The following is a 22,846-nucleotide window of genomic DNA, read 5'->3' as shown; positions in this document are numbered from 1 at the left end:
TATGGAGTTGTATGTAATATAAGAGGTGGAAAAGGATGACGATGTCAAATAGGTAGAAGGAAGGGAAAAATTAATATCATTATTATCCAAAATAAATAAGTCATTAAAAATCTGGTCGTAACAATGAAAACCATTTGAAAATGTAAAGATAACATAATTAAACATGAAATTGATTAAGCAACTGTCTCTAACTAGAAATATAACTGAAAGCAAACTTTTTCTTATTCCGTGAGCATAGAGGACGTCTTGGAGAAGAATGGTCCGTCCACTCTGGAATCGGAGTTGGTAAGTTCCAACCCCTAACACATCATTTGATGCGCAATTCCCCATGAAGATCTTTTAACTTCCAACAGGCAAAGTTTGGCGCTCAACGAATGCTTCTCGATCCCTTGCTATATGCCTTGTTGCTCATGAATCCACAATCCACGTAGTAAATTGTGAATGAGTAACAAGCACGTAAGTGCAAACATTTGCATAGCCAAGGAAATTAGTTCGTACCTTTCTAGGTTCGGGACATTCACGTGCATAGTGGCCATTTTTCTCGTAATTGTAGCAAGTTATCTCGAATTTGTCCTCTATGCGTCTCCCGTGTCTATGCCTGGCCTTTTTCTTTTCCTCAGCTACTTTCTTCGGTTGCTCATTCCTTTGAGGTTCCCCATTTCTAAACTTACCTCGAGGTTTACGGCCTCGAGGCCTGCTGGATTGGGCAATTGGAGCGGTTCCAGCTCTAGAAGATGAGCGAAACTCAGCCTCTATCTCAAGGTGATGAGAAAGTTGGGAAAAAATTGTTACAACGTCATTATGCAGCATCAATGACTTTATGTTTTCGCAATATTTTATAAGAGACCTAAGCAATCTGAGCTTCTATTGCTCGTGTCTGCGTTTGTTTCTAGCTGCCTCTAGGTCATATATCATTTGAGACATTTTTCGGACATGGTCCGCCATCGACACATTTGGAGGCATTTTGTATGTCTCAAAAGCCATAAATAAGGCTCGTTACCGAGCAGCGGAAGTGCCAGCATACTTCTGTTGAAGCGCATCCCACATGACCTTTGTCGTTGTAAATCCTTTGAATTCACGAATGAGGTCATCAACCATAGCACTTAGTAAATTAAAGTGAATGCTCCGGTCGGCATTGTCCCATGCCTCATATTCACGGACAAATTCTTCAGCGGCACCTTGTTCAAGTGTACATTGCTCATTTGGAAGGCATTGCATTTTCCTATGCCACATAGGAAAATTACTCCCATACAACTTTTCACCTTTAGTGAGATCCGTAATCACACTTTTAGAAGTCATTCTAAGTCAAAACAAAAAAATTGCACCAATTAATATGGATGTCACATGGTTTGTTTGATACATGATGACCCTTAGATTATCATTTTTACACTTGCTAATTGTCTAGCTACTTAAAACAACTTTACCTTTAAAAGTCCTGATATGAAAATTTCGCGCGGCCACATTGAACTCTTGCTTGTAATCAATAACAATTTATTTCTTGGATCTAGTATCTTAAATACCTCACAATTTGCTAGCAGTACACCTTTCTAGAAGCACTCCCACAAAAAAAAAAAAAAAAACTGTCCTTTTTATGCGACCTTCACATATAAAAAAAAAGAGTAAAGCCCACTATGCACGGCTTAGCATATGAAGCCTATTAAGATTAGTTAGCCATGATCCTCATGGTCTAGGATGCCTCAACTTGCATAACCCATGCATAAGGCCAATACAACTATGAAGATTGCATAACACACATGCCTATGGTTTTAATATTAACCATTATGTGCACTTTGCAAAATCATAGGCCAACCACAGCCAAGCCTTCACAAGTAAGATGGGAATGGTTATTATAGCACAATTGGGAACCCGGTTCCATGATGGCTCTGATACCAATGTTGGAAAAAATATGGTCTAACTGCCGAAGCGGAAGCAAAATAAAGCAACAAGAAATCAGATATCATACTTGAGTGCTCGCGCAACAATTTTGGTGAACAAATGTGGAGAGGAATGATCAACTCACGTAGGCACGTTCGACAACTACTAGAGTTGCTGAAATCAATTCCACATCGCAATCTCGAGTGAGGTAGAAACTCATAAACACTCCAACAGATGCGATAAGAGCAATCCAAACTCGACTCTCACTCACAACTCATTATCACTCAGGGCTGGATCTTTACTTAGATCTCAAATGGGAGAAGGATTGATTATCTCTTTTACTCTTTCTTTATCTCTCAAGGAGAGCTCTCATACCTTTCTTGTGTGTGTTGTAGTGTATTATAGAGACCTCCACCCCTCCCCTTTTTATAACGGCCCATCATTTTTCTTATTCGTAACCATGTATTTATCTCCACATTATTGTCTCTATCTTTTATTATATGTCACAAATGCTTAGATTAGCCTCATGTCCTTATCTCCATGCTTTTTACTTTAGTGTTATTCTTGCAATTCATAGTTATATTACTTACTCATGTTTATTTGTATATCTCTACTTTAGTCATTTATCTATGGTTCTATTCATTTGTTATATTTCTAAATTTGTTTTTTTTAAATCTTCTTCTTATCTCAAAACCCCTTTTATAATCTTATTGGTTGAATTCCAAGATTAAAATAGTAGGGAAGCCGACTTTATCGGCGATTAGAGAGGGATGAAGTACTAGGACCCGATTCTCTCTCGAAACGTAATTTAGAAGAATCAATAGGAAGAGGGAGAATTGATAGGAGAATTTAATTGAGGGACCATCTTCCCTCATCCATATCTTACGCCCCTAGTAGGGTTATACCCGACTCTACAGGATCCATACTCTACCAACTTATCATTTTGTTTACATTCGAAATTAAGGCTGAGGCGTAGTCCCCTACCCACAATTTCGAGTATAAAAAATTCAATTTTCAAAACTCAATTGCATTGGGTGGTGGAGATCTTGTACTATTGGACTAGTGTTGTGGTCATCTTGGTTCAAAGTAAACACTAGGATTTATAAAAAATCGTTCACAATCTAATTAGCTTTGAACGATGGGGTTAGTTAGTTTGGACTGGTTTGATATGCTAAACAAATTGCACAATAATTTAATATATTTTAAATTTATTAAATATTACTTTTTTAAAAAAAATCCTATCCAAATAGCTCTATTTATAACCAAACCAATTTTGACTGGACAAACCCCCACCAGCATAATGGCGAAATCGTTCCTCATAGCACTTGTCCCATTATTCACTCATGTACATAATTATTGAGATTAGACAAAACCAATAGGCGGACCACTCGGATCGCCAACAATGCCTTAGCTGATCGGTAGAAAGTAAAATTGAGTTCAATTAAATAGTAGTCAAAATCGATATTGGACAAGTTTAGCCAGTTGGTCAAGCCGATTTTAACTAATTCAACTAGCTAAATGTAGGTGGATAAATTTTTTAATATATATTATATTTTAAAGTTATTTATATTTATTTATATATTTATTTATTTATCTAAAATATAGCCCAACCGTTTGGCCATTACATGGGCCAAAGCCCCGTCGGTTTGATAACTTGTCCGTATGCTACTAACAATTACTTCTAGCCATTTCAATAAATGACCAAACCCCCCATCAGTTTGATAACTTGTCCGTATCCTAATGACAATTTCTTCTAGCTATTTCAATAAATGACTGGGGTCGTTCTGGTCATTAGCCTCCTATATAATCCAACAAAAGATTCTTTACCTGGGTTGATTGGATGCTCTGCAGAAGTTTTCCGTTAACACGGGCGTGGGATCTAACTTCTTCTTCCAATAAAAAACCCTAAAAAATCCCTTTTACTGAATCGAAACCCTAAAATCAGCTGTATAGATCGAGATCTCATCTCAAAACCCTAGCTCATGGTCGCATCGAGATGCCTTTTGCTTGGGATTCTCAAGACCCTGTAATTTCCTTGATATTTTCCTGATCAGGGTTTTGTTATTGTTTTCTGTAAAATTAGGGTTTTGTTTTTCATTCAATGGATTCGTATGTTTATTGAAATGATTCACGTTGATTAACGGTATTGTGCTTGACCTTCATGGATATCGGGGTTTCTTTGTGCTATTTCATGCTGATTAGGGTTTATAGTTGGTACTGCAACAATCTTGGGCTTGACTTTGGGTTTCATGATCCTGATAGGAGAAAAGGAATAGCTTTCATGTTGTGGCAGCGTATGTTTATGTATCTTTATTAACTGCGGGGTTTTTAATGAGTTTTATTGGTTGTGATTGGGTTGTTTATCTGTTTTGGGGACCATTCTTGGATTTCTAGTTGAGGTATATTATAAATCAAGTGAGGCCTCTGTTAGGAAGTTTAGGAAATAATTTCGATTTCTGTAGGACATTTTTATTTTTCCAGGAAAAGACTGGATCTTGGAATAAAATTCAATGTTTCTGCCGAATTTCAGTTACCCATGCTTGTGATTTGGTATATTTATGCAAGTTTCAGTCTTAAATTTGGATTAATTGGCCAATTTGTTAACCCATTTAATCAGCCAGAGTTTGGAGATGTTTCTTTATAAATTCCAGAATTTGATCCAATCTTGAGTACTGTTGTTTGATACCGAGCCTTAGTTTTGATAGAAACAAATTCCATCCCATATTACCTTATGTATAGTATTTTAAAAATTTCATCTTCTTGCCAAGTTGTTGAAATTTTTTTTTTTCAAAATTAGGTGGAAATACTGTTGAGTTCGAAATTGACCACTGTACTTTGGAATTATCGCACATATATTGACATGTACCTCCGCCTTTGTCAAACGAATATTTGTATTGATCATGTATTCATTTATCCGGTGCATTATTTTCTTAACCATGGTTTCTTAGTCATGTTGTGTATTGGATTGATTGTTCCTTTTGTCAATGTTTTGTTTTCTTTTGTTCTATCTCACCATATCTTTTTACTCACATCGTTACAATGATGCTAAAATTTCCATCTCCTTTGGTCATGTTGATTCTATCAGATGTTATGTGAGGAAATCATAGGCTATATGGTTGCATCAACTCGTTGTGGTTGCAATACGGACCATAATGCCACTGCGAGTACTTTGTATGAATATCCCGGTCATTTTGGTCGAAGTAAGCGGCTCAAAATATCGAGCCCTGGAGGATCGAGTCCTGAAGCTTACACCTGCATTGGAAGCATCCATGAAGTTTCTTCATACCCACCTGCGCAATGGGAGGGTCGGGCCTTTGAATGGTTTGTAATAATACACTTTGATTCTATTCTTGCCAGTTTTATTGCAAGTTTGGTTGTTCAAAATGTCTGCTCAGCCCTTGATTTCGTCCACCAGTTAATATGTTTTGTGTTTTCTATTCGTTGGATAGGCTCTTTTTTATGATATAGCTCTTCACATATCTAAAATCCCAAATAACTGGCCCATTCCAGAGAATGTCCTTTTTCGATCTTCAATTTGACTAGGTTGTGGTATCTGAGATGTATAAACACTTCCACAACTGAGATACGATGAGGACTTACCTCATCATTGTGTGTGTGTGTGTGTGTGTGTGTGTGTGTGAGAGAGAGAGAGAGAGAGAGAGAGAGAGAGAGGTTATGGTAATAATTGACTCTCTCTTAATGCTCGAGAGAGAGAGAGGTTATAGTGGTAATTGATTGTCTCTCTCTCACAATGCTCACATGCATACATAAATAGAGGTTTCCAAAAATCAATTGTTTATTTTTTCCTCCTGTTAACATCTCTTGGTTTCTACAGTTGCTCGAGGAACACTCACGAACTTTCCTCGCACTGCGATTCATTGGGAATGGTATGCTCACCACCTCCTGTGGAAGGAAGCTGCCAATCCACCAGTGATGCTGGCGATCTTTCTCATTCATGTGTTAGTGTGGAAGGTAATGGGCAATACAATATGATCTCTGGTGGTGTCCAAACAACTAATGTGAGTGGATGGACATATGTTAATGAACGTGGGCAGATGTGTGGGCCTTACAGTCAAGAACAACTCTACGAAGGCCTATCAACGGGTTTCTTGCCGGATGAACTCCCTGTATATGCAGTCATAGGAGGCAATGTAGCCACACCTGTACCCTTGAAATACATTTTTCAGATTCATAACAGTGTTGATGTGCACCTTCCTGGACCAGCGGCGGCCATTCCCTCTGTGGTACCAAATGTTAGCCATGAATTTGCAAATAATTTTCCGTCCTCCAGTGCAGTGTTGGCATCTCAATCTCTTATGGAAAAGGACTGTGTTGGACATGGTGTCGCTTCTGGTTCTGTGCTTTCAAATATGCAGTCAGGACCTCAATCATTTGTTTCAAGTAGTAACTGCACTTCGAATCAGGAAATTGTGAATGTTGACATTATCTCTCAGGCTTTGTCCGCAGTTGCTCCTCTTATGGTGATTTTACTCTTGACCTTCTTTACAAGAATAAGCCATATAGAAAAGAATTTTTGGTGTCTAGTTTCTTAAGCTAGGATCTCAATTTGGGTTCTGCAACATTAAGTGCATTGTAATTTGGTGTTTCATTTCTTCTACTTATTGCAGTCTTGGGAAGAATCATGCTGGTTTTTTGAGGATGGAGAAGGAAGAAAACATGGGCCATACTCTCGATCACTACTATATTCATGGCATGTTAATGGATATATTTCCGACTCTGTGATGGTAAGCCACAATTGCGATTGTAAATATATTCCTGCTTTTAAGCATATATATTCACAATTTATGTTAGTCCTATGTGATGAATTCAGTACATAACTGAACTCTAGTGGACGACTTGATGATCGCTATTTAACGACGCATACATCCTTTCATCATTACTGCGATCACCCAACATGGGTCACGATCTTGCTATCTTGCTTAGCATCATGGGTGTGGTTCACGATCTTGCTTAGCATCATGGGTGTGGTGATCTTGCTATGGAGGTTGTGCTCTTGCGTTGCATGAGCAAGATTGTGCTCCCATGTTGGGGTAGTGCAATTCAAACCCCTTCAGTTTCAATCCAAATCCCCTTCATGGTTGTCAGGATTGTCAGGATGTGCATTCTATGTCATCATCGTAGCCTTTTCCATGTGGTCGGCTATACAAGTCTTGGTCTGCCGTTATGCTTTATTAAGGATAGTCTTGGTTTGCCATTATCCTTTATCAAGGACCATACGTTAGTGAGGCCGTAGGTCCCCATGTCCTTTCTCACTACTTCCAACCAGAGCTTATTCCTTACCCTTTTTTTTTTTGAGCTTGAACCAACTCGCATGTTATTTCTTGACCGCCCGACATTCTGCCACATAAAGCAAGTTGGTCTAATAGTTATCCTATAAAACTTCCTCTTTAGCTTCATTCGTATGCAGCAATTGCATAAAATTTCGGTTACACATCTCCACTTCTTCCACCCAGCTCTAATTCTATGTGCAACATCTCCTTCTCCCTCAATCTCTGGATTTTGTTGGATTATCCACCCAAGATATCGAAAGTGTGTTCATTTTGTTATTTCTTGGTTGCCAATCTTAACTACTTCCAAAAGAAAAAAGTGTTAACTATTTCCTCGTCTCTGCTCCAATTATTTCTAAACTTGCAGTCCATATACTATGTCTTAGTCTTGCTTTGTGTGCATTCTATATATACTTGGGAAGTATTTCCCTAGCTTCAGAATACTTGGCTTCTCCAGTTGAATTTCCTTTATAAATGGTGTGAAACATGAACTGCATGTGCAATTTTTTTTACCTTTGTAGGGATTGGAGACACCAAGGTGTTTTTTATGGCCAGGCATAAATTCATTTGTTGACAACTAGGGGTACTTTTGCTATATTTTGAGAAATGGATGTACTTACGAGCATTTGGAAATTCTAGATGTAAAACAATCATAACAAAAAGCAAAAAATAATAAAAGAGAACACTGAAACAAATCCTTATCTTCTCATGAGCTTCATTTTTTTTTTTTGGGGAGGAATAGAGTTGTTAGAGTGAAGCACGTGTGGGAAGGATTTCTTTCTTCTGTTGAAGTTCTGGGAGTGGGAGATACCCTAGAAAATACTATGCTTCTCCACCAAGCTTCCCTAAATGTATGCTAGTAACATGCTATTCTTATTTTATTTGTACTGAATGCAGTTAAAAGGGACTCTTATATATGCAACACGATATATAATATACAAATTTATAATGTAGAGGATATGCTCATTGCCTGTTGTGATGCTTAGTGTTTCGTACCTTCTTTTTTTTTGGTGGAAAACATTGTCAACTCTTTTTTACTTTCTACATTTTTTCCCTTCTTATTTTTGGAACTCATGTTGTATGTGTATGACTCCATGGAATATCCTTGCGCCTTTAGTTATTTTGATATTTCTCCCTTTGTTTTAGTAACTGCTAATATTATGCTATTTCCGAAAATTCGGTGAGCTACCAAAACCATCCTCTCTTTTTGAGCCATTGACATCCATTCTCAGTTTGCCTTTTGTCTAGAACAAAGCCATTGTGACACTGTCATACCTTAAGGAGTAGATGTAGTGTAAATGCTTATGGTTGTTTGTGTTGAACATCTCTGATTTGTGCTATATATTCATTCTTTCATGGCATGCTTTTTGGCTTCCATAACAATATCACTTTGACCATAATATGCAAATATATCCCTCTCCTAAAGACTATGTGTACTGGAAATCTCTCATAGCTGTTGACGGCATTGGATAATCAAGACATGACCTCGCCCAAGGTCCTTTTTATATAGCTTTTTATCCCTTCTCATTTTGACTGATATAATAATCATATTTTCGGTTTAAGTTTTAAAAAAAAGAACAAAGAAAAATACTAAGTTTCAGCAAATGGTCACATTTTTTGTTCTTTAGGTCTATCATGTTGATAACAAGTTTAGCCCTTCTACTCTGGGCACTATTATAAATGGATGGAGCATGAGTGAAGCAGTTTCTGATCCTAAACCAGCGAATAAATCCGGGGATGCCGTTCCTCTTGGGAGGTTCCTTGAAAATGCAACCGAAGAAGTTAGTGTCCAACTGCACTCAGCGATAATGAAAGCATCTCGCAGATTGATACTTGATGAAATAATAAGTAGCACTGTTCAACATTTTGCGGCTTCTAAGAAAGCCAATAAACATCAAAAGGTTGTTCAGACGAGTAATCGGGTTGCAGATGCCAGCTCTTGTGATGTCCAAATGGTAAGGCTTGGCTGTTCATGGCAATGTGATATTTCATTAAATTGCTTTTTTGTGTATTTCATTGAGCATAATTGAACTCTGATAGCCTATGAGCATCTATTTTCTTCTAGGCTTTTTTATTTCTTTTAGCTTGTTGCTGCAGCCTGGGTTTACCAGAGAACAACAAGATATCAAAAATATTGAGTGCATGGATCTTGCTACCGTTTCTGCTGGCAATCAAACAAATTCTGATGATAGGGTTCCACATGTGCCTACTGTGGACTCAAAGTCCACTGCGAGCATAAAATCTTTTCCAGGAATATTATTAGTTATTCAGCATGTTTTATTTGAATCTTGCTTGAGAACCCTTTGGGAGACCGTATTTTCTGAAGCTATAAATGATCATGTGCATACATGGCGCAAGAGAATGAGGTGGTCTGGGTATCCAATTGTTCCAGTGGCTTTCACTGCCCCAAAACAAGATACACAACATGATGATGTATGTCCTATCCGATTTGTTGATTGAATTTTACGGAGTCGTGTTATTGTTCATTGGTATATGAACGTTGCGTGTCCAATTAATAAGAGTGCTTGTTTTGCAGTTTTCCAGTAGGGAATTGGATTACCCTCCTGGTTTTGGTCCTGTTACAGTAAACCCTGAGTACCATGCTGTCGCCCCCGGCCCCGCCCCCGCCCCCGCCCCCGCCCCCACCCATGCCTACGCCCACGCTCAATCAAGTGATATTCCGGAATGCTCCTTGAGGGTTGAGAGTTCTGACATGAGTCAGGATTTACACCATAAGCATATGATGGAACTTCAAAATGGTGTAGAACGCAAGCTTCATTCATGTGTTCTGCTGTCCTTAAATGAGTTTTTGAAAGAGTTTATAGAAGCTGAAGTAATGCGGTGGTCTGATTCCCATAAGCAGAAGGAAGAAGATGAGGTATGAATAACTTTATTAACTATTTATTGTGCTGTTATTAAGTTAATCAGGTGTGATGTCATGTGTATTGTCCATTTCTATTTGGATTGATGTATATATAGATTAAGAGAAGAACATGGGGGGGCAACATTGTACTTATGACTTAGTTATTGATCGACTGTTGAATTTTGATTTTCAGGAGAATATCTTTTGCAGAGAGGACGCTCCCACTGCTGTCACCTCCATGCCCGCTGTGGTTAGATATGATTTACCAACTATTTCAGAAAATTCTGAAATGGGGGTAGCATGTGTTGTTGATCATGTTGTCTCATCATCTAATGATGTTAGTGTACAATCAATGGCAAATGTCACAAGTTCATTGGATGCAAAAGAACAAGTTAGATCATCTCGAACATTTGCAAGTGTCTTTGAGAGATTAGGTTTGCCTACTGCTGATGGTATGGATTGTGCGGACATTGATGAGCCTCCTCCCCCAGGATTCGAGAAAGGTTCAGAAAAACCTCTTGATGTTGTCCAGAAAATTGATTTCTGCCCAACAAATTCTGATCAGGATATTTCAAGAATGGGTTTATATATCACCTTGGCATTATGCAGACAGAAGTTAAGAGAACTTGTGGTCAGAGAGTGGAGGTCCATCACTATTGGTATTACCTTACGAAAATGCATTAGATCATGGTTTGCTTCAAGGAAGAAATCTAGTTCTGTTGGAATCTCTAATGAAAGAGAGGTTTCCAGTCGTTTGCCCAAGGTATTTTCATTTATGTTTTCTCATAGGAAACATGATACCGGTTAATTTGATTTATGCATAAAATCTCTCCGCATTTATATTATTGTGTGGGTTACGATATCCATATCTGAAAATTGTGTGATATGCACCTTCTAGGATCAAAGTGTTGTTACTGGAAAAGTAAAATCTACCACTTACCCTACCTTATCGCAGGAACTGACCAAGCAATCAAAGCAGGGAACAATTTCTGGGCCATCTTCCGAATTATCTGCAGATATTGGCTCAAACAGCAACTCTCAGAGAAAGAGGCTCCCAAGGAAACGTTTGGCCTCCTGTTTGCAGAGTATGGCATCACCAAACATGATCGAACAAGAGCAACCTTCAGGTATGGGTATGGAAAGTCAGATTCCTGGACCAGTTTCTACATTGGCAGTGACAGAGAGTGCAAATGAGGATCTCTTAAAACAGAAGACAGCTGAATGGAAAGTGAAATCCATTGCGAATTCTGAGAGTTCCAAATCCTCTAAAGAAATAATTCTGCTCGATTGCTCATCATCAAGAAAAATAACTGCTCAATTTTCAAGGAGGAAGAAATCTAAGTTTCAAACTGTTGATGCTATGTCAGAACTCACCTCGTCCTTGGAATTACCTACTTCTCTAAAGCCTTCAGATCTTCCTCTTGATTCTGGACCATGTAATGCTAGTATGAAGAGGTCAAAAGACAATGTAGATGACCAGCTTGCTGGTAATTCGGCAAATCAAGTCGAAGAGGATATGGATGGCCATGGAACACTTCCGAGGGATAAAGTTGTTCTGCATCAGTCCAACAGAAGTACACTCTATCACTTAAAATCTCACATCCCCTTGAGATATGTGTTTGTTGATTGGCATTTGATTGCATTGTCAATATGACCTGATATTTTTCTTGGAAACGTCCATTGGCTTGCTTACTTTCATCGATGTTTTGTACATGGCAGCTAAAGCGTTGAAGCTGAATAAGAAGATTTTGGTTGATTCCATGGCCACATCAACTATCGAGGAGAATTCGAAGCGACCACTCTTAAATGGTGTTAAGAAAGCTCGATGCAAACAACTGTCACTGCGGACGACAAACTCTAAAGTTAAATCATCAAACTCATGCCCTATATCACATGGTTGTGCTCGGTGTTCCATCAATGGTTGGGAGTGGCACAGATGGTCCCAAAATGCCTCTCCTTCCGAGAGAGCCCGAGTAAGAGGGATACAATTCGATCCAGTTCAATACTTTGGTGCCCGGGATAGTTTAAATCTATCTGCGAACAACAAGGGCCTATCTGCAAGAACAAACAGGGTTAAGCTTCGTAATCTTGTAGCCGCGGTTGAGGATGCTGAACTTTTAAGAATCACTCAGTTGAAGGTAAGAGAACACACAGTTAGAGTGGTGCATTGCATTAGTTCTTTAGCTGCATTACATTCTATTCATTTTGATGTTGGTTTTGTGTTTGTTCAGGCTAGGAAAAAACGTCTTCGTTTCCAAAGAAGCAAGATACACGATTGGGGCTTAGTTGCCCTCGAGCCCATAGAAGCGGAGGATTTTGTGATTGAGTACGTGGGGGAGTTGATTCGTCCTCGGGTATATTCCACTGGTCCATATTGTCTATATGCTTTTTTTTTGTTCAAATGTGTCTGGGGTTTCAGTCTGTTCGGCATGTCCCACGTGCCACTTCTAAGCGTGGCAAACATCCATTCAATTATATCCTCAATTACAAGAAGTGTTGGAGAATTCTAGAATACTTCTTGTTCTCTATGATTAAGTATTTTACATTCTAAAAATACTTTAGTAATTCAGATAGAATGAGCATGTTGTTTAACATGAGCTCTGATATTTTTCTGGTAAAGTGATGATATTGTACAAAGGGTGGTGCAGGCATCTTCCTAGTATAGGTTATTTAGTTGCTGCTCAATAATATATAAGGCGCCTTCTTTGTTATTAAGAGGGCTGTCCTAGACTCCCAGTGGTTATCCCTGGTCTTTAATATTCCATTTTAAGACATAAATATCAGTGTTTTGTAGGCTTAATAGGTAGATTATCTTGGATATTGAAGATCTTTTCATAATGCAGTACTTGTTTATATGAATATTATCTTGGTATTATGTAGTTATCCTTTGTCTGTTCAATTGCTGTATGTGTTTTTTTTAGTTGTTCATGATCTTTTTTCCATTTCTACTCATTTTTACATGTACCTTGCAGGTATCTGATATACGAGAGCGGCAGTACGAGAAAATGGGAATTGGTAGTAGCTATCTCTTTAGGCTTGATGATGGTTATGTGGTGAGTAATGACTTCCTTACCTCCAAAGGATGTCTTTTCTTTCCCTTAAAAGCTGAGTATATCTTTTATCGGAGTAGCTTATTCTGGGAGTGTTGAGATATGACAGTTGATTGTTACATGAGTTTTGGTGAAATATTGTGCCCTGAGGTTGGACTGTCATCACGACTAGGTGTTGAAGATGCCAGTGAGATCGGCCAAATGTGAAATTAAATGCATCACAATTATGTGTTGAAGATGCTAGTGAAATCGTGTGCGTCTTTCAATGGCTTGTCATTATCACTTTATAAGAAGTATACCTCGGATGTCTTCAGAATTGGTTATCATTTTTGCATGCTTGAGTGCGAACTTCACTTTTAAGATGATCCAGAAATTCAGTTCAAGTCAATTTTCCGTTTTGCATGTTCCATGTCTAGTATTTCATTTATGTGTGCATTGTTTTCTGGGATTTGTGCAGGTTGATGCTACCAAGTGTGGCGGAATAGCAAGGTTCATAAACCATTCATGCGAGGTGATTTTCATGTTTATCTTTGTTTGTTTCACACTATTTGTCTCCGTTATGCTCTTTTGATATATTTATTTATCTTCAGCCTAACTGCTATACCAAAATTATAACGGTGGAGAGTCAAAAGAAGATCTTTGTCTATTCGAAAAGGGCGATCTCTGCTGGTGAGGAAATTACTTACGACTACAAATTTCCACGAGAGGAGAAAAAGATCCCATGCAATTGTGGCTCAAAGCGGTAAGCAAGCCTAGATGTTTTCATTTCACAGCCATTGCCTATATCTATGTGATATTCTTATTTGAACTGCATACATACTGCTTTCTTGTTAATGGCTTGATAATATTCACGGATTTTGTTTAGGTTAGGGGTTTAGATGTGATCCTGGATGCCCCTATCTTAGTGAGTTCACCCTTTTAAATCCATACTGGAGATGGATTGAGGATCCAGTGCTTCACGGATAAATGCTCTCAACCACTAAGATCATGAATCTGGGGGAGAGAAAAAAAAAGAAGTTTGAGCCTTAAAAATGGTCCATCTTGTACCCTTCCTTTGGACTGTTAAATTCAATTATTCAAAGAGCATCAGATCTAATCAATTTTTGGAGCTCCAAATTCATGGATCTGAGGCGGAAATGGATTTACTGATTTAGACGATTTAAGATGTGGTTGAAACCCTTGAAATAGGGGCAGACACATGAGTTATTGGGCTCACTCGTTTAGTTCAGTAGAGGCTTGGCTGTGACATGGTGCATATTTAACATGTCCTTTTTCTACTTGCTTCAGGTGCCGCGGATCTCTGAATTAAGCAAATCTGTTAGAAATTGCCCTGGTATGTATCATGATTATTTATTCGTTTGGGAGGTGTAATTTTGTTGTAGGTGCTTCATATGTTGATGCATGATCTGGTACTTTTTGATGATTTTTTCAGCTCAATGGCTCCTACAGTTGTACCACTGCTGATTATAATAGCAATTGACAGCTTGCCAATTAGAGGTATATCCTTGATTCTTAAAATCTGTTACATCATCACTTTCATTTGTAATGATAGTTAAGATTTTACTTTTCCTACCTTCATATATTCCATGTTATTTAATTGTAGTTTGATTGTTGAGAATGGTGTGTTGTCTATTTTGTAATATTATGTTTCTAATGTAACTTCTGGGAACGTTTTTCCATAACAGATAGTTGTAGGGTGGGGCCAAATTGCTTTGTATCTTGTTCTGTTTTTTTCTTTTTGGCTGCATCTCAGTTCCATCACAATATTATAGTTTAGCTTCTGCTTCATGATGTATCTCACATTATCACATTGTAGTGCAATTCTTGTATGTATTTGTTTTTATGGAAGAGGAAAGAAATCTTGCCTGTCTAAAATGGCTGCTGCAATTTTTCCCTGTTTGATTCATTAGAAATAGTGGTTTACAGATGACATATCCTGCACCTATGACCTTTGTACTTATATTAGTTACTTGACACTTTTTTATTTGAATCTGATAACTTCAACTTGACACTTGGAGTTTCAAAATTCTTTTTCTGATTGGCATCTAGAGCTTTTGTTTTGGGGGGTGGGGGTGGGAGAACATTAGGATCTTGACTTTTCTTCATTGAACATAAAGGAAGTACAAAAACAAAGGACAAAAAAAAGTACAACCATGGCCATTATATATTGAGGAAGCAGCACTTGTGAGATAAGGCACTCAATTTTTTGACTGTGGAGTAGCTATTACCCATCCTAGACAAAAAACAGCTGCCTCATTAGCCTGATAATGTACCTCAGAGGAGTCTGACTGTTTCTTACATTTGTCATGTGCTTCTTTGGAGGTTTCCATGACATGAACCAAGATAGACCTTTACTAATATCAAAGGTTCTTAAGGTTTTTACTGGGCTTTTTTTTCCATTCTATTTTGGCAGAAGCATGTGCTCTATTGCCAGCTAGTACTTGAGTTACATAGAAGGTGTGGCCAGATTGATTTGGGAACATTGAGCATGACATCTCGCCTCCTTAAATTCTGGTCCACATGTATTGGTGTCTCTCCGCATCAGTTACATTTGAATTATGCCTCAATATTCTCTTGATCATCAATAAAAGTCAATGAAGAAACATAAGTGGGTGAAGTTAGATCCCTAAAAGAAGATCATCCATGTCATTATTGAACTATGCATTGACTATTTAAAAAAAAAGTATGTTTTTTTGACAAGGTTACATGGGAATGAAGCTTGAGACGTGCTATGAAAACCCAGCCTCTATCGTCTTGACCCAAGTCCAATTCCTTATTTCAAAAAAAATAAAATATGGCGCTAAGAATTTGGAAGGTTGGGGTCTTTTATGATGAGTAAACTAAGGTTCGACACTTTTATATTCTATTGAGATTCTCCATTCCATTTGCAGTGTGTTTCTTTTTTCTTCTTAGTTCTCCATCATTAGACATTCTTCATATGGATGAAAAATGGGGGACTGCATATGTACATATTACATTTTCTAGTTTATTGTGTTTTAGTATTGGAGGCTAATTTTCAATCTTTGTTCAATTATGGGTTTCAAAATATAATTATCGGTGTAAATTGTTAGGTGGTTTTGTTTTCCCCTATGTTATGAGCATGCTACTTATGAAAGTGTATGATAATAACAATGTATGGAATGGGTTACAGAATTTGATGCAATAAGGAGATGCAAGTAAATGTTTTTCTTTTTCCTTTATTTCTCGTGTTCCCAAAGTTGTTTGATTACTTATATTCCTAATTGTTTTGCATTTTATTTATTTTGATAATCAAACAATTTGTTAAAATATTGTATTGTACATATGGGGAACCTTTATGTAAGGTGTTTACCTTATATTGCAGAAGTGAGGCAATCCTAAAAAACCCATCAAAAAGGGTTGCTCCAATGCTGTAAAACACTATAATTGATCATCTCGAGATTGCACTCTAATTTTAACATATTATCTAGATCATCCATTTTCAAGATTTCAAGTATTTATGGATTTGCTCTATCCGCGCCATTTTGGAGAGTTAAAATTCTATAATTAGGTGTGGAAACAGATTTTCAGGCGGATTGTAAAAGTTTTCAGCATCAGAACTGTATTGTCCGACAGTGTTTGGATGTGTGCTTTACTTCGATTGTTTAATGCAGCTGCTTTATATAAACCACACCCGTTACATATCCAAGTGGGAGTTTACCGTGGCTTGCATCAAGATTCTGCGTTACTTCTCATGCCACGAGCCAAAAATTTCCAAAGGACACTTTTTTGTATTCAGGGGTGTGCAGCCTTCAGCATGTATCACTATGTGACGTGTGAACCAATTACTTTTACGTTTTCTCTTTTACACTTCGAAAAAAAACAAAAAGAAGTAGAGTCCTAAATGGGCTGCTGATGCTGCAACCATCTGTTGAGTTCTATCACTTCTGTTTCATCTTTTTGTAGGCGGCTTCATTTCCTTCTTCTAATATTCCTGATGGCCACACCTGTTCATTGTGTTGCTTGCATTTTTGGACGGGCTTCAGCTTTACAAGCACTGAATGTCTATTTTCTTTGAAAGCAGCATTGGCTTTCACATAATGGAGTACCCAACTTTTAACTTTTATTCTCAGTGGGAGCATTTTAGTGTTAGCTCAGGAGGCAATCATGGTCAAAATTACCTTGTGATTTTCCCTTCTCTATGTATCTGACCATCCATGAATGTAAGTCAGAAACATGGTTCTTCTATTTGCTCATTGATATACTCATTCTGTGGATTGCAATTAAACTCTGAATTCACCTTGATGGTTTCATTAAATCTCTCATGTCCCAAAGCTGAACACTTGTTTGTGTGGATCTGAAGTAAACTCTAAAATTCACATTCATGGTGGTTCTCACCTCGTAAAGCTAGAGGTTAGTCAAAATTAGTAAGGAGTTTGAATTATGCCATATATTTCTCTTCATATTTGTAGCTTCCAATTTTTAGAATTAGAAAAATCTTACCTGTGGTCAGCCTTGTACCTGGAAGGTCTCTTGTTGTTCCTACTAGTTTATAAGCTGGTAAGAAAGTTACGGTCAGACTTAGTTTATATTTTCAAATGATGCTCCATTTGCTGATGAAGATATCTGTTGTGTTAGGAACTGCTGATGTTTCCATTTACTTTAGCTGTTTGTTAAGGGTACATTTGATCTAAATATTTCATGAATGCCTTTTTCTAAACTGTGATGTGAAGTTGATCAAAAGTGACTATGAAAAGCTTTTTAGCTGAATGCAATAGCTCTGACTATTAAGGAATCCAAATTTATTTGCTTCATATGATCGACTGATGGGTGCAGTTTGTATAGAGCTGAGGCTCTAAACAATCAAAGTAAAGCGCCCCTTCAAATAGTGTAGAGAAATGTGGTTTCAATACTGGAAATCTTTGTGATAGCCTTAATATATTTTCATCTTTAATTATAAAATTTAAAGCTTCAAAAATAGTGTAGATCGAGCATATCTATGAAACTTAAAAATTGACAGTCTAAAAATGCGTTTCAAGATGCATTATTTCGAAAACTTGAAATCCATTGTTTTCGCATGTCCATGCATCTTGATATCAAGATGATCAATTTGAGGATGTTTGGGCATCAAAACAACCTCTTCTAGTGAAAATTTTGAGGTGGGCTCTAATTTGATTGTTTAGAGCCTCAGCTCTGTATAAACTTTTGCCTTGACAGATTAATGCTATCGTCTTCTTCATTGTCGTCTTGTCTCTTTCGATCTGGTAGATGCTGCCCTCTGTGTGCATTTGTGTGTGTTTCAAATTTGATAATACTTGGGTCCTGGGCACGAAAAATCACATCGTATGACTGATTCTATTGATGTGTTATGACATTATTTGCTACCGTGAGATCTCTACTTCCTGTACGAAAAAAAACTTAGCCCCTCTTGGTATTGGATTTGTGCTAAAAAATTAACTTGGGCTATTTTTTCAGGGGTACTTTTTTAACAAATAATAAGGTCAAAGATTGATTCTGCGTGCTTGGGAGATCACTAGCTGCAGATGAGTTCTCTCTTTGTTCACGCCTTCCTATTCTATATATAAAGAAGATAAGCTTCTCAAAGGGATGGTCCAGATTCGGTTTGTACGGCTCGTTTAAACCATTGGGGAACATGGGTGCACATCTGGACCGTCCAATGTTTGTTTGATGTGCATCATTTTCTCACTAGTACTATACCAGACATTTTCCTATTTGGCTGCGTGAAAACGCACAGGCCCGGGCTTCTCACTCTGCTAATATGTTGGAATATTTATGTGTAAGAAACATGCTTACTCATGCTATTCTTTGTTCAATATAATTGTTTCCGTGCTTCCTGAACTTGGGCTTTTTGTCGGTTCTTTCTTTTCTTTTCTTTCCTTTTTTTTTGCGTTAAATCCGGTAGTTAACCTTGATTTATTTCTACGGTGTAGTTTCACGATCCAGGTTGCTTTTCAAAACTGTTACATTTTAGTTGCATTCCGTTCACTTGGCATTGTTGGTGTGTGAATGTTCTAAGTTGGAAAACAAGGAAAACCATGAATTAGATGCAAAACCATAAATCCAGGGAACTGAACAAGGGTTTTGGTGGTCCAGAATACAAAAATCGAAGAACGCAGGTGTTTTCCACATTGGTGCTTGCCTTATTTATCTTTAAAGAACGTGCAGTTTCTCTCTCTCTGGCTTTCTCTAAAAAGTTCATTTTTGTACGGATTCGATTTCCTTATTCTTCAAGCTGCTATAATTACTGTTCATCATGTTGCCTTGTCTGTAAAGAACGTGTGATTTTTTGTTCATTTTTCAGCGAACTGAGGTTTCTTTGCTCCACAATGGGTTTTGAATAGGACAATCCATGCACCCTTTTGGTAGAGGTCCCCCCGTTTAATGATTTATAAAGATGGGTCTCTCTCTCTAAAAGAGAGTTCACCCACAATTTCCAGCCGGAATGGGAATTGAGAAATGCCCATAATCTTTGGAGTTTCAATTGAGGTTTTGAGGGTGAGAGAAGAAATTTTTTTTAAAAAAAGAAATAGGCTCACGACACCTATAAAATTTTTAGTACTCTGAGTATTTGTATTCATTTGTGGGGGCATAGGGCCTTTACCTATGCAAGTTTTGATGCGTTTTGTTTATGCAGGAGATTTTGGTGCAATAGGAGAGACATTCCAGCATGAGTACAGCACGGTATGTTTCTTCTTGTTTCTTTTAACAGGAAATTTCATATGCTTTTTGCCTTTTTGTTTCTCCTCGATCTTGCGGCCCAACTATCTAACGCATTTCGTCTTTAATTTTGCACCTTGTGGCCTCCTCCGACGCACTATGGTGGTGCGTAACATAGATATATACATAACACATGGAAACACATTCTCATCTAATTGGGCTGTTGTTAAATAGAGGAAAAAAAATATTAAGATTATTTTTCGGGGCCTGGAATCATGTTGCAAATATTTGGGTACCGGTGTTGGTGTCTGTCACGGATACGTGTCAAAAACGACTAACCCAGAATTAGATTTTTAGATACGACAAGTGCGTACATCCTTTAAAGGGGTGGGCATATGGACTATAGGTGAGATTAGCTACTTTGGAATGGACATTTCAACAAAAATGGTTGTCAGCTTGAGTGTCTTAAGTTTCAAAGCCTCATGACGCAAATGTTGTGTCCTTGGTGGGTCGACACATTCCGAAAACCATTGAAACAGGTTTCCAAGCTACGCAGCGCGAGAGTTATCTGCGATGACATGATTGAATGTTAATAGTTTAGTGAAAATGTGCAAATTCAGCTCGCCTATCCCATGAGTTTTGAGGACTCTCGAATTTGGACAGAACACCGAAGGACTTGGCATATCTGTTTGGGTCTTGAGAAATTCCATGAAAATCTCTGGAAGTTTTTTTTTTTGTAAATTTGAAAAGCTCAATCATATTATAAAATGGACAAGTGCAACATTGTTTTAGGCAAACCGTTTCCATTTATTGTTGGGCCTGTTAAGTGAAGGATTTTCTATAATGGTTGTTTCTTCTGTATCCTTCATACCGAAGTAATGCTCTGAAAGAACAGAGAGTGCTGGTTAAATGAATGAATTTTGCAAAACAATTACCACCACAAACATATGGTTGAACGTTGTACCACCTTAACTCAAATCTCAAACTTGTCCCATTTTTCGAAATGTCCTGGACTCTCATGTCATTGGAATTTTCAAAGGTAGGTGATTTTCAAAACGACTTCGACTGTCCTTGACTACATTTTTATTTTTTATTTTTTATTTTTTATTTTGCTGTGTTAACAAGGATTTTGGTTGTTTCATTCTTGAATCTTGATTGAGGGCACAATTATCATGGTCTTATGTGAGGTGCTTGGTTCCCTTTTAGTTAAAGCCTAACATCGCAAGGCAAGTTATTGGAGCTTTGGATGTACTTTGAAGAAACAAAACAAAAAACAAGGATTTCACACTTTTGCATAAATTCTGTCTTCTATAATATGTAGTAGTACATGTAGTAAATTAAATATATTATATTTTACATACCAAGAATTCATATGTAAGCATAGAGGTTCTAACTTGGGCCATTTTAAGTCTTATGGTTTACATTGGGGTCTTTCTTCCATTTGTGCTTCTAGCATGTGTTCATGAATTTGGAGTTCTAGTGGGATTAAATGCATAATTTGTGGTCTCTTGGCTTAAAAATTTTAGAGGAAGCCTCATTTTGTTCTACATGGTCTCCTATGTATAACATGGTCTCCTTTTCATTGCATTTTATCTTCTTCCTCGGCCAAGTTCCGACTATGTGACCGCATGGCGCAACGGATAGCGCGATTGATTTCGAATCAAGAGGTTGTGGGTTCGAATCCCACTGTGGTCTAAACTCTCCCCTTAAGTTGCTATTCATCTCCCACAATAATTGCATCATGGTTCTATAGAAGGGGTAGAGAGCTCTTTCAAAATTTTAGTTTCACCTTAAATTTCTTTTGTAAACCTGGGATTTGTATAGATATATACACTATGGAACTTGACAACAAGTTTAGAATCACCTTTAGCCTCCATTGTTTAATAAGGTGTTATATTTGTCAGCATAAAGCTTGAGAAAATTTTTGAATGTTTAGTGCTACGAAAAAAAAAAGTCAGAATCACTCTTAACTGTTATATTAGTCAGCACAAAGCTTGAAAAAATTCTCGAATGTCGAGAACAATCGGTGACCTTTGGTGTACCTCTTCCACATTCAATGGCTTAATAGTAGCTTTTTTTACCAAATACAAATGGTTTTATTTTTTCCAATAGGACATACACATTTGTTTCCTATCGCATTATGTGTGTATTGGGGTTTGGGGCCTTTGTTTGACTAATATTGTTTTGTAGTTCAGTGGAGAATGGTTTAGGAAGTTTCAAGCCATTCAATGCTCTTGAGTGGGATGAAAATGCATTAAGAGTTTGGAGTTCTTTGCTTTGAGTGGGTTGAAGGTGCATTTTAGGTACAAAAAGGCCCTCCTTTTCGACTCTCACTAACTTCATTGCCTTGAGAAATGTTACAATCTGTCATCATTATCATAGTCTTTTCTCAATTAATTGGGGTCATCATATCACAATACTCGTCCTAAAGTTTTTGAGTTCTTTTTCCTGTTAATTATTCATTATTTTTCCTTTGATTGTTGTTATGGTATAATTTCAATTTTCATGACTTCCCCTCCATACAAGAGCTATTGGAATTGATCTCAAATTAAAAGAGAAGCTAATATTGTGGGCACAATTAAATATAGAGAAAATTATCGATTCCTGTATGAGATGAACTATCTAACATTGTACCTATTTGCTTAATTTAATTTGAAAATACCCATAAAAAGGCAAAGATCATTAGTTGGGATAGAAATAATGTAAAATGCTACACAGCATATGTATTTTGATAAATTTCTCAAATATATTTGGTCCCTTTAGATAAACTCTACAACTTTTAAGCTTAAAAATAGTTAGCTGAACTCTTACTGAATGGTTAAAGGTTCCAATTCTAGCAAATTTGGTGTTCTACGAAGCCATGATTAAACTAGTATAGAGCCTATTATTATTATCGACAGGGTTTAGATGCGCCCTTGGATGCACTTATTTGGGTGTATCCACCTAGACCTTAAAATTTTGTACCATGTATTTGAACCCTCCATTTGGATTTTTTATAACTTCTCCGATTTATGCTACATTTGGAATTCCAAATTCATGGACGAAGAGGAAATAAATTTGCAGTGAGTGCTTTAGGTCCTAAAATGCTCGAGTAGTGTATAAACACGAGTCATTTTTTTGTTTTTTTTTTAAAT

General features: G+C 37.4%; 1 protein-coding gene and 1 non-coding gene across 8 annotated transcripts; both read left to right on the top strand.

The window, feature by feature from the left end:
- Positions 1–3,704: 3,704 nt before the first annotated feature.
- SDG25 (SET domain protein 25) lies at positions 3,705–20,509 on the top strand. Of its 7 annotated transcripts, XM_088862701.1 has the most exons (19): positions 3,705–3,901; positions 4,961–5,196; positions 5,711–6,356; positions 6,504–6,620; positions 8,792–9,118; positions 9,261–9,596; positions 9,700–10,041; positions 10,220–10,789; positions 10,982–11,600; positions 11,746–12,164; positions 12,258–12,380; positions 12,999–13,079; positions 13,249–13,369; positions 13,534–13,587; positions 13,667–13,818; positions 14,364–14,409; positions 14,509–14,573; positions 17,001–17,257; positions 18,510–18,893. In XM_088862701.1, the coding sequence occupies exons 1-13, from the start codon at positions 3,872–3,874 to the stop codon at positions 13,309–13,311; spliced, it is 3,909 nt and encodes a 1,302-aa protein (XP_088718827.1). In that variant the 5' UTR covers positions 3,705–3,871; the 3' UTR covers positions 13,312–13,369; positions 13,534–13,587; positions 13,667–13,818; positions 14,364–14,409; positions 14,509–14,573; positions 17,001–17,257; positions 18,510–18,893. The 7 variants fall into 7 exon arrangements, with proteins under 7 accessions (XP_088718827.1, XP_020526503.2, XP_020526505.2 ...); XM_020670844.2 differs by lacking the exons at positions 13,249–13,369; positions 17,001–17,257 and adding an exon at positions 19,690–20,509 and having other exon boundaries at positions 18,510–18,831; XM_020670846.2 differs by lacking the exon at positions 13,249–13,369.
- Positions 20,510–21,334: 825 nt separating this feature from the next.
- Positions 21,335–21,407, top strand: TRNAR-UCG (transfer RNA arginine (anticodon UCG)). Its single transcript has one exon. It is a non-coding gene; the product is annotated as a tRNA-Arg (tRNA).
- Positions 21,408–22,846: the final 1,439 nt, after the last annotated feature.

Source organism: Amborella trichopoda, chromosome 3 (assembly GCF_054954075.1).
Source record: "Amborella trichopoda isolate Santa Cruz 75 chromosome 3, AtrichopodaSantaCruz75HAP2 v2.0, whole genome shotgun sequence".
NCBI lineage: Eukaryota > Viridiplantae > Streptophyta > Magnoliopsida > Amborellales > Amborellaceae > Amborella > Amborella trichopoda.
The sequence above is the reverse complement of the archived record's forward strand: the minus strand, read 5'-3'. Positions and strand labels throughout refer to the sequence as shown.

Coding starts and splice junctions, on each gene's coding strand:
- SDG25 (XM_020670844.2), top strand. CDS start 3,872: ATGCCTTTTGCTTGGGATTCTCAAGACCCT. Junction 9,119..9,260: donor GCTCTTGTGATGTCCAAATG/GTAAGGCTTGGC, acceptor TTGTTGCTGCAG/CCTGGGTTTACCAGAGAACA. Junction 10,790..10,981: donor TTTCCAGTCGTTTGCCCAAG/GTATTTTCATTT, acceptor ACCTTATCGCAG/GAACTGACCAAGCAATCAAA.